Genomic DNA, 12,030 nt, shown 5'->3' on the forward strand with positions numbered 1-12,030 from the left:
TGTTATTTTTTTAAACTGATTTTGCATGTTTAAAATTCAGTTTGAAATCAGAAAAGTCAAGCCACAGTTGACTCGTAATAACATACAATACATAACAGGATTTTTTTCTCAATGCAAGCACCATTTATCTTCATAAATTAACTGCCCTAATTTTATGATTACTACTACTGCTACTTTTTAATCGTGTTTTGAACCCTGCTACTTTCACTTCATTATAGCTTACATATGAAGAAATGCAGGTTTCTTGTCAAATTTGGTGGGTGAGGCTCAGTGCTTAATTTGTAAATCATAAGGTGCCGGAACGCAAAGTACATATGACAGCGCAGGGATGACGAGACAGGCACAGGTCCAGGAACATACGCAGAAAATGGTGCTGAAAACAACACGCGAATGCCCACTTGCCATGCTGTGGGACTTACAAGCCTTGATTTCAGATAATATTGCTAGCTGCTGCGGCGCTAGCCTCCTGCTGCACCTGGTTCTGCCCGTTAGCATGATCGCTTCAGCTGTCCTAATCGCCGGTTAATGACGTCAAATTTTTATGAACAACATGCAATTCTTGGGATTTGTTCTGTAAATGAATTTATGCAAATTATTATTTTATTTTCTACATTTTTTAAAGACGTTTTTATAATATTATTTTCTAAACACGAGAGGTGCCGGATCTGTCCAAATAAGTCCAGGAACACTGGGAGGCCAAAATCAAGAGGTGCCGGAATTATAGACATGTGCGTCTTAGTCCAAAAATGACGGTAATTCGCTACTGTTGACGGCAATAGATGTCCAATACATTTGAACTGCGAGAGCTGGTAGTGAATCCTTATTTTAGTGCGATTGGCGGCAATAGATATCCAATCCATTTCAACTTGGATGGGCCGGCAGTACAAAACAGGTATTATATTATTATATAAAATTGGAAAAAAGAAAAAAAAAACTTTAGTATGTAAGTACATTTTACTTGTGCTGCAATGATTAATCGAGTAACTCCATTATAAAAAAGCTTCGAAACAAATTTTGCTGCCTCGAGTATTTGTTTGATTAGAATGCATTCGCAATTTAGTTTATAGGTATATTTAGCTGTTTTTTGTGGGAATATGTGTTTGAACGATTTAAGAGCATTGTAAAAAATAAAATTAAAAAAAAAAAAAATCAAAACAAAACATTTTTTAGCATTTAAGCTAGCAGACTTTTGCCATGCAAGTTAGCCAGTTGTTCTTTTGTTGTACTTAGATCCTCATTTATTTAACATTTTATACTGTTTGGGGCTAAACTCGTGTATTTGAATTCATATATATATATTTTTTTATGAAAGTGCAATCCTGCAGAGTTTGAATAAAAACCTGGGAATTTAATTTTTTATTCGCATTGAATGCTCTTTTGAAAGTGCAATTTTAGCAAGCAAGCTGCAGCCCTACATTTTACATAATCTTACTGAAAAGAAAATAGTTCAGTGAAATTTATCACATTACAATTTGATAAGCTTTACTGTATAATGAGACAAATTTCACATTTAAAGACTAATAGGTTTCATGGTTTAAAACTCTTAAGCAGAGTTTGAGAATTAGCCACTAGTTGTTCATTTATCAATAAATCGCTGCAGTGTGTTTACAGTGCGTCATCAACAGCGATATATTTCAAGAACAAAACAAAATGTTTCATCAGTCCCAAATCAAAGCTGCATCAAACAATCCCCATTTGGTCATATGCAATATATCATAAACAAATTATATTATAGAGAAGTGCATAGTTTAAAATCTTTGGGCAATAAGTCCACAAATAAAGGTAACTCATAATGTTGAGAATATATGTGAAAATATATTGAGACAATGTACATTTCATTTCATTTCATCAGCAATAATTCTCAATGCGAATGTAATGAATTATAAAGATTGTTCCAAGCAGGTGTTTGAGTGTTTGTTACTCGTACCAAGCGCAATGAGTCATACGCGCTTAATTTTGCTCATCATTTTTCTACTGTCATTTCCAGCCCCAAGCCGTCATTAGACTATCCTATTAAAAATTGTAATGAAAGAGAACAAGTAGAGCGCATGCAAATGAGCTCATAATCATAAACGGCAGATGAATATTAAGAGCAAAAGGGCACAAAACACATCGACTTGCCGCATTCCACAGACTCGTCGGATCCGTCTCCGCAGTCGTCGTCGTGGTCACACACGAATCTCTGAGGGATGCAAGCTTTGTTGTGACAGTGAAAGGAGCTGTCATCACACGTGTTGTTGGGTGCTAAAAAACATGTGAACAAGGAGATGAGGGAGGCTGCCATTTTTAAATATGGTATGTTAAGACAGTGTCATAAACAGAATAATAACCGATTAATCTTTACTATCATGATTAGGACGCTTTTCATCGTAAAGCAGTGAAGGTACAAAAGCCTTATTAATGTACTGTAGTAGTGAGTTGACCAACATGCAGATGGTCTACAGACACTTTCCATTTGGGAGTTTTGTGGAAGTGCTGAGCAAGGATTCATAGCAATGTAAATCAGCTGCAAAACGGCACACTGCTAAATATTTAAAGGCTGTAGGGTGGTGTCTTTATTGCTGCTTCTCAATGGATTCAAACCCAAAGAAAGAAATGCGTATCCCAAGAGGTTTAGCGATTACTGTTCGCCCGCCGCTTAATGAAGGTTCCGAAAAATTGGGCTTTGTATATAAAGATCAAGGAAAAGATAAAAGAAAAAAATATGATAGAATCCTCATAAAGCTTTCATTCAGATCAATTGGAGTTTATCACCATGCAGCTAGCATCTGCTTATTTGCTCAGCAAGCAATGTATGACAGTAATCCCCCTCCTATTGTAGTTTGCTGCCATGCTATATCTATATTTACTGCACATATATTTTGTACAGTTATTTTCTGCCTTGTCTTGTAAATGTGACTAAAAAAGAAGACAGCAGTATTTCAGTTCAAGCCAGTTTTTTAATGTCCCAATCTTCTTCACTCTTTTTTGTTACGCCTAGAGAAAGATTTTTTTATAATGTGCATCTCCGGGCATGATTATTGACATATACTGCCAGATGATAAATATGTTGGTTTGGGAAAAACAGGATGTGTATTTCTGTAGTGTATATTTCACTTGGTGCGGGGGAGGTCTGGAATGGTTTTTGGTTGTTTGACATTTCAAGCAAATGCCCAGAAAAACAACTTAGAAAGCGATATAACGCAAACCAGTACTTTGCTTTGTAATACTACACACTTTCGAAACAACTCATGAATTTCATCTGAAACTGAACTTTGACTTTCAGAAAACTGTTATAGTGTTTGAAGAAAAAACACCAAATGTATGTATTTTCAAGATATTATGTGTACTATAAGGCAAAACGGACTATTAAAAACTCGGCTATATAACATGTTGCAGTGACAAGTTATAGGACACTGAGGTGGAGTTTACCACAGCCAGCTGCAGAAAGTTCATCACTCCCGTCAGGGCAGTCTCTTTCACCATCACAGAGCCAGCGTTTCGGAACACAAGCATACGATCCTGGACAGCTGAACAGCCCTGGGGCACATGTCACTGATCCTGAAAAAAAGTCGCTATTTTAAAAGCTTTGAGCATTTGCGAGTATAGGCATCCAGTGTCTGGAGAGTTACATGAGCCGTAAATCGGAAAGCTGTGTTGCAAAGTTGTCACACTGATAATTCTGTCAATATAACCATTTTCAAAGAAGCTGTGTTTGAGCGATACTGGGTTATACACGCCTCCTGTTCATCTATTTCAACTTTGATATAAACATTGGAAAGTGAAATTGTCTGCTTTTCATTACTCGTATACATCTCCTCCATCCGGCAAAGTAGCTGTGCCTCCCGAGCCTCCGTTTAAGATCTATTTATGCCCGCCTGAATCATCAGAGATGCCTGCAGTCTCATAACACTTGTCTCATTAGGACTGCTTTATTTCCGTACTATGTTTTTTAATGCACGCCACTCGAGGAACAGAAGCAGCTATTACACATCATGTACTGCAGCCGACGTGACCTTTCCTTATGACACAGTGTAGTAAAGGGCATTTACCACAGATCTGCACACTCTCGTCAAGGCCGTCGTCGCAGTCGTTCTCGCCGTCACACAGCCATTGTTTGGCAATGCACTTATTCTTGGAGCAGGCAAACTGGTTCCACAAGCATGACGAGTCTGAGGAAGCAAGGGAGGGAAAAATCAATGGCACATAGGGGACAAATTGGCATACACTCTTCAAAGGGCCGAGAAAAGAGAGAGTCTGTTTATTTATTTTGGATCAGACACAACCAATGGCCTGGCTCCTGTTTGGAACTGCCTTGGCATAGATCTATCTGAAGTATTGCATAGGTGCCACTCAAACTACTCATAAAATAAAATTAAGTTCTCATCTATAGGATCACCCTTCTAAAGTTTCTTTTTTACTCATTTAAGATATCCTTTGCTAATTTGCTGGTATCAATGATTAAAAATGTATATATTATTCATTCATTATTCACTTCATTTTCATGGCCCAGAAGTACATTATTTCTTGGGAGTGACCGTCTGACACGGAGGGAGACATTTTATAGATGCCAGTACAGTGGTACCTCTACATACAAATTTAATTCGAGCGGGAGTTTCCCATCGGAATACATTATAATTCGATTAATTAGTTCCAAAGCCCAAAAACCTACAGTGAATCCCTAATAAATACTGCAGGTACAGTAAAACTACAAATGACAATTACACATAGCAAAACAAATTAATTATAAATACAAATTGGATAAACAATAATATAAATAATTATTAAATGTAACAAATCGGGCTGTAATGTGGCGGCTGTGTTTTGCATGCTGTTCCTGAACTTGCCTGAACTTTTCCTTCATGTTGTTTTTGGTGTTGGCTACGGCAGACAGTAACAGTGTTGTGTTGCACAAGTTCTGAAATCGATGATTAAAAACCTGATGAAGCTGGCGATTTCTTTGCCGATATTACAATAATAATAATTGTCACATTAACTTATAAAGACTGGCCATCGAGACCATCGAGATCATAAACATATTCCGGCCATATTGTCGAGCCAGTTCACTGACGCGCACACCATGCACATATTTTTCTGTCATTTCCATCTGAATTTCAATGGTAAGTGTCACCTTTTTCCTTTTTTCTCCATCTGCATTAACCGCCTTGGGACCCATGTTGATTTCTCTCAAGAAAATCCGCCGTGTGTTCGTCTTGCGGGAAAACCATGAAATTGCGACTGTCATAAATCGTCGTATTTCACGCATGTTGTCATACGTCGAGACAAATGACGAATCAAATTTTACGTCGGATGTCGTAAGGATCGTATGTCGATGCGATCGTATGTCGAGGTACAACTGGACTATTTTAGCCAATTAAATGTGAGTATCCAAGACTGCACGCCCTTGCTTGTGATGTCCTTAATACACATAATCACATACACGTGTGCTTAAATCTTTTAGCAGCTGTGTTTCCATTACAGTTTTCCCAAAATAAAGGCAATATTTTAAAAATTGGGGCAATTCATAATTTCAATTTAAGCTTGTTTACGTCGCCCTCTAGTTGTTGGCCGCCATTACTGGGGTGTTTTCACACCTATTGCAGCCCAACGTCAGTCAATGTAAACAGTAACGTTAGCTGGTGGTGGATGTGTAGCCTGGTACACCAGACTCAACGCTGTTCCAGCTATTGAGTCTGGCCACCCTTCCCACGGAAACAATTTCCAGGGCGGAGCAAGCCACAGCATACAGACAGAGGAGTGGACCAATCAGCGACGGGCAGACGTGACGTTAGTAAAATGGCGACTTCAGGATGACGGACTTACGCGCGGAAGTAAACATATGAAGAGAGCGGAGTTTATTCGACATGGCTAGCGCGAGACAGATTGTTGTCAGTGACCCGTGTCGATGTGTTTTTGGTCATTTAAAACTGATTTTACCGTGGATTGGAACATATTCTCGGCTCTGCCGTTCACCGTCTGTGTTGCTGAAGGGACGACTTTCGACGCGCAAGAGTGACGTTGCTCGTGAAGAATACGTCACGCAAATAAACGAATCTGATTTGTCGATTGATTTTGTATCTGCTCGTAAAGGCCGTCAATGGGATGGGTCCCAGACTATTTCTCTCTGTTTGAAAAATACAGGGAGAATAGTCTGGCAGAGCCAGGCTAGTGGATGTGTGCTGCGGCCAGCAATGTGTTTGTACAGCTTTACAACCTATGCCTACAACCAAGTTCATTCTGCGTAATATGTGCCTAAAAGCTAGCTAGCAAACGAGGCAACAAAAGCGAATGCACTGAGAGCATCATACCTCATGGCAAACCGTATTACTAAAGCCAAGAAAGCCTTCACGATTGGAGAAGAACTCATTATGCCTGCGATCAAGGATATTTGCCGTCAAGTTTTAGGAGAGGCCGCTGTTGAAAAAGGTTGATTCAGCTTATGGTGAGTTACATTTTCCCCGCACTTAATGTTTGTTTTTAGCCCCGTCGTGTTAATTTATTTTTACTGTCATTTTTCTGCCACACATTGCCGGTCCGTGAAAAAAAGGCCCACATCACACTGGTCCATGGTACAATAAAGGTTGGGGGCCACTGATTTATACTATGCTGTTTATGTCTGTAACTTTAAAATGAGTAGGACATATATTGCCACCAATGCCAAAAAATGAGTTAACTACTGCTTAAGTGTAGGTTAATTATAGACTACACTGCCTTCCAATGTGCTAATTCGCAACTTATTGGTAAATCAAGGACTCCCTGCACCAGCGTTATGAATGACAATGATCAGGGGAAATACTGTAGTCTTTTGCATTCCCTGCACGTACTAATATGTATATGTGTACATGCGTGTCATATAAATGTGGAACGTAAGGTCAGACTAATTAATTGCCACTTTAGTCTTTTATTGCATTCTAATGAAGTGGAATCATGAAACTGTACTAGTATATGTTCATGGATCTTGGCGACACCAGTAATCCAAAAATAGCCTTAAACTACACTTTTAGGCATCACAATCAAAGCTCTAATGAATAGATTATTGATTAGTGATGTCTGTCAATCTAAAAAATTGATTATTGATTTCCTTCAATCTTTAGGGATGGGTACCAGTTAGAAGTTAATCCAAAGGCATTGTGATGATCATTGCACATAGAGTCATTGTCTACATCAAGCATGTGTCTGTAAGTTACTCTGCGTTCCACCGGGAGTTGTTCATTGATGGTGTTCTCTCATTTGCCAGTCTGACAAAGCTTTGATGAGAAAGGAGTAGATGCGTGCTGCGGGTCAAATGATGGGGTGAGTATTTATGAATATAGATTCTGCCAGGGAGGTGTATAGAACGCACATATTTATTGTGCGTTTACCTCGCTGTCAGGCTTTACCTGTGAAGATATAAGATAACGCTTAGAAGACTGTTAAACAGCTAAATCCGGAAACCGTGATTATGCAGACTTGCTGTACGTGAAACTAAATTTGCACTTCAGACACTTCAAGTGCATGATAAAATAGTGGATTTGCCACATGTTAAATGTATCAAAGCTATTCTTTCATGTCTCAAACGGAAAGGCATTGCAGAGAGTAGAAAAATATTCGCCGCCAAGTGACAAATGATTATTTCATCGAAGACGGTGGTAGAATTAGAAATTATTTGAAATTGCGATGACATTTTCCTGAAACCACTTTGCCTTTGCAGTCAGATTATCAGTGTCTGGAGCTTTTTATATGATAATTAACAGAGTGGAATGGGCGTATTGTCGACTTGTGTGAAATGCTATTCAGGATGAGCTGCAGCATAATTCATATCTATTCTGATAGAGGCAAATATATAGCTTCGGCTGTCATTGTTCCACGCTGGCACAGAATGAGGAAATGGAAATGCTCATGAGTAATAGACCCCTCTAACATTAATTTACTCACTATATCAGATAACTCAAAGACAATTAAATGCTAACCCTTAACTGCCTTCCACTGCCTAGCGACAGGAATGGAAAGAGAAGGTTTCTTGAACAGGAAAGAAAGCTGGCAAGGTTTGTAGGGTCCTCATTAAGTAGTGGAAACGCCAAGTACATGTGTTTGGATTAATCTTCTATTTGAATAATGCCTGCAATTCGTTATTTTAAAGTATCGATGAGTCACAATCAATGATTGGATCATTACTGAGCTTATCAATTGACACTTGACTTTTTTGTACAGTTGAGTGAAGTCAAGATTACACAATCATGCAACATTTACTGCATTATGTAATTTGTTTGCTGGACCAAAGATTGTGCTAAATCGCAGTTTAAAAAAAAAAGCTAGCAACTAGCTCAAACAAACACTCAAAATGACTAGCTATAGTTTAGTTGCGACTCATGCATGACAACAATTCCCAATAGGGCTAACTTGGGTGCACGAAGATGTGTGTGTGTGTGTGTGTGGGGGGGGGGGGGGGGGTTGATGGCTAGGAAATACTAGTGCTATCTGGAAAGACATGTTAAAACAAATACTATACAACAGCATAAGGTCTTGGACAAAATGGAGACGCCCTGAGATGAATGCAAATTACAAAAAAATAAAAGTAAAAAAAAAAAAAAAAAAAAAAAAGCATTTTATTCCCCCTTTCAGGAACAAAAATGCCTAGTTTAAGATTTCATACCTAGTCATTATGAGTCCGTACAATGGGGCAATGCACTTAAATAAGGCATTTTTCAACATTCACTGAAGAGTATCAAACCTCATGAAAGGCACAATCTCTGTCTTTGTCTTGACAAATGTTACGTCTTTTTCGCTATATTTTCACCAGTTGTATTGTTGCACCCAAACACCGTGCAATAATTTACCATAATTAGACATGACCCATTATCAAATGACTATTCACAAACTCACAAAGCACCAGGGCCATTGTGGAATTATTTTAAGTTGGTGTGACATTTTGCTGAAAACTCTTTTTTTTATATGATAATTAGCACAGCCCAACGGGAGTATTTTCCGTTTGTCCTGAAATGCTATTCAGAATGAGCTGTGGCATAACACCTTGAGCTAGAGACATCACAAGAAAGCTAAGCTAATGTTTGAAAGTTCAAATATTTGTAGATTTAAGTAAGTTAAACCTCATTCCATTTGGTCATGCTGGTCAATTTACATAGTCCAACCTTTGGTACTAGAGATGTGGAGACATTGTACATAATGATTCCCCTCTTGGGTATGTAGAGGGGACTGGTGTAATGCAAGTTGTCCAATTAAATAGTCGTGCTCAACTGAACAGAGCCTCTAAACCTTTGGGACTTTTAGGACAATTGTACAATGGACACTGCCGCACTGTAAAACTGGTAAAATGGAAGGCAAAAAAATATAGCTTTTGTGGGGGGATTACAATCAATCAATCAGTCCTCTTTAATCAAGGGTAAATTGTGCACACTTCGTCGATTGAATATGTTCTTGTTTAGAAGAAAAATGACACATGGCAAGATCACACTATTCAGATGGCAGGTGGCTCATTAACTGTTAGACTTGGGAGATGTTTGCAATGATTGGCAGAGAAAAGCTTCCCTCTCAGTTCGGAATGTGAATTTGACTTTCAAAAAAGCAGCCACAAGGGCAATCTCTAATACAAAGGAACAAAACAATGTGTCGTGAAATTGCCTTATGGCAATATAAATAATCATTGCTCTCTCGCTCACTCTGTCTTTTCATTATACTACAGATTGTATGTAATGCTTGTTTTGCAAGGATGGATCTGGCTAAATGAACAAAACATGAAAACAAAAGGCTTGTTTTGATAAGATAAATATCCCACCCTACAATAGTGTTCTGAAAAATGCACAGCAAAAAACATTATTCTGTTGAGAGAGTTGACATTTGTTGGTTTACCACACTGGAATTCGTCCGCGCCATCTTCGCAGTCTTTCTGGCCATCACAAAGCCACACACTGGAGATGCAGTTCCCGCTGGGACATGAAAAGTGGCCTTCCTCACACTTCTGACCTTGGGAAACTTGTACATACAAAAATGAAAAAAGTGTGAGAGGATCACCAGGTATTGTCAAACTGTGGACTGACACCCTGGATACAGACCAAGTCAAGTCTTACAAAGACCCACGGTCAGTTGTTAAATTAAGTATGTGTACATGAACAGAGCACAGCACAAGCCCCAACCCCCCTCACCTCGTTACTGACTGTGTACCCAGCTACAACCACATGACAATAACAAATCCAATCAAGCCATTTCTTTCCTTAAATATATTTTTGGGATTGATGACATGGTATTTATAGCTAGTTCAAAGGTTTTGAACATTGACTCAGAAATCAGTTTTTGAAATTGAATGAACCAAACTGGACATTTAAATTCCTCTAAAAAGCCAGCTCAAAATTTAAATGGCATAAGCAATCGGAACTTAGCTAGTTTCAAACCAAAACAACACCCTGTGACTAAAACAATAAATATTGGGAAAAAAGTAAAAGTGTTATTTTGTTTGTCCATTTGACTAATTCTCCTCAGAGAAATTATTTGCAACTAGTGGGCAGTTTACATGGCGACTCTGTGACACCAAGACGCAATGAGTGTGTAGCGGGATGGCCTTGCCTTCATATGGTGTCGGCGATAACGGAAGGCGAAGATGCAAACCACTGAATCCGGGCTGCAAAGTGGAAGGATTCGATTGCGAAGGCTTGGGGGGCTTGCTCCGCATCCATATCAATGGAAAGCTTTCACGCCGATAACGACAGCACTTGCACACGTCACTTAAGGCATGCGCTGCGGTGCTACTAAACATCAAAAACAGCAAATATGGCAGAACGTCGCCTTTAATTTACTGTTTTTATGATATTTTTTATTTAAATATGTTGAACCTTTCCATTTTTGTCCCTTTTGGAGCAAAAGAAAAATGCCATTGCTTGGATTGGGCGGGTATGTTGTCTTCCGTGCTGAGGAGGTTGTTGGGGTCAAAGTGCATCATTGGGTGTTGCCTTGTAAATCTGAACTGCCCCCAGGGCCTGGTATGAGTACTACATCGTTTTCACACGGAATTGCGATATTGTCCGAATGGAGACGGAACCACATAAATGCAAATTTGAAATTTTTCGTATTCTGAATGAATGAATGCTTTATTTGGACATTAGAAAAAAATAAAAATAATATTTTATTTTATTTATTTATTTTATAATTCTCGGAAAGTCACCATATAAACGGCCCATAGACCTACTCTGATTTTGAACTGAATATCATTAAGGTCCTTATTATTATTATTCAAAAGGTCACCACCAGATCTGGTAGTGACATGCTGTCATCACATCAGAAAATTTAGTCTTTTAGAAATTTCAAAACCCAGTGATGGCCAATCAAAGTAGCACTTTTGTTTCTAACAACTCACCCTGGCAGTTGGCTTCATCAGCATAATCTCCACAGTCATTGGCACCGTCGCAGATCCAAGAGAAGTGGATGCATAGTGAAGTTGAGTTGCACCTGATGAAATCTTTCTCTTTCACCCCCAGCTTGTAAAAGTGAGAGCAGTCGGTGTGGTCTGAATACAAAAGATGAGACCACAATAACTGTCTTTCACCGTGGCAGTGAAAGGGAGAGGTAAGCTTTGGTGTCGAGGGCATTATTCTCTGTGATCCGAGTGACAAGCACATATTCAAGAGGCTGGATCCAACTGAGAGCACAGCTCTATTGCTAGAGGTAAAGCTTTGACTTTACATTTCCTTTTTAACTGCCATGCAAAGCACGGCCTTAAGGACTCACTGCAGTTTTTTTCATCCGAAGCGTCGGCACAGTCAATGACCTGGTTACACCAGGCGGTGCGGGGTACGCAGCTCCCATCCTTGCAGGGTAATTCTGATGAGCTGCATGTGACATCTGGGAGGAGAGAATTAGCATTTCACAAGGATAACTGAGTTGGCATTACAAGTATGGCACACAAAAATACTTGGTAAAGAGAAGAAAAACATTTATTCGTTACAAGCTGCTTCTTGTCTGTGGAGTCTTGTGGAGACATAACATTGTGATGAAATGGTATCACCCATAACTGTTAAGGGATATTTCATAGTCACAATTTCTTCTACAAATACAGTACTTGAT

The 12,030-nt window shown here is 39.0% G+C and overlaps 1 protein-coding gene across 8 annotated transcripts in view; it reads right to left on the bottom strand.

The window, feature by feature from the left end:
* Positions 1-12,030, bottom strand: part of lrp1bb (low density lipoprotein receptor-related protein 1Bb) — a 469,826-nt gene that overhangs the window by 104,670 nt on the left and 353,126 nt on the right. For all 8 annotated transcript variants that reach the window (XM_057852528.1, XM_057852526.1, XM_057852531.1 and 5 more), the window contains 6 exons: positions 11,695-11,808; positions 11,324-11,473; positions 9,826-9,948; positions 4,032-4,151; positions 3,412-3,540; positions 2,122-2,244 (listed from right to left, as the gene is read on the bottom strand). In XM_057852528.1, the coding sequence (XP_057708511.1) occupies positions 2,122-2,244; positions 3,412-3,540; positions 4,032-4,151; positions 9,826-9,948; positions 11,324-11,473; positions 11,695-11,808 (759 nt within the window). The remainder of the gene's footprint in view (positions 1-2,121; positions 2,245-3,411; positions 3,541-4,031; positions 4,152-9,825; positions 9,949-11,323; positions 11,474-11,694; positions 11,809-12,030) is intronic.

The sequence above is a fragment of the Corythoichthys intestinalis genome, chromosome 12, assembly GCF_030265065.1.
Source record: "Corythoichthys intestinalis isolate RoL2023-P3 chromosome 12, ASM3026506v1, whole genome shotgun sequence".
Taxonomy (NCBI): Eukaryota; Metazoa; Chordata; class Actinopteri; order Syngnathiformes; family Syngnathidae; genus Corythoichthys; species Corythoichthys intestinalis.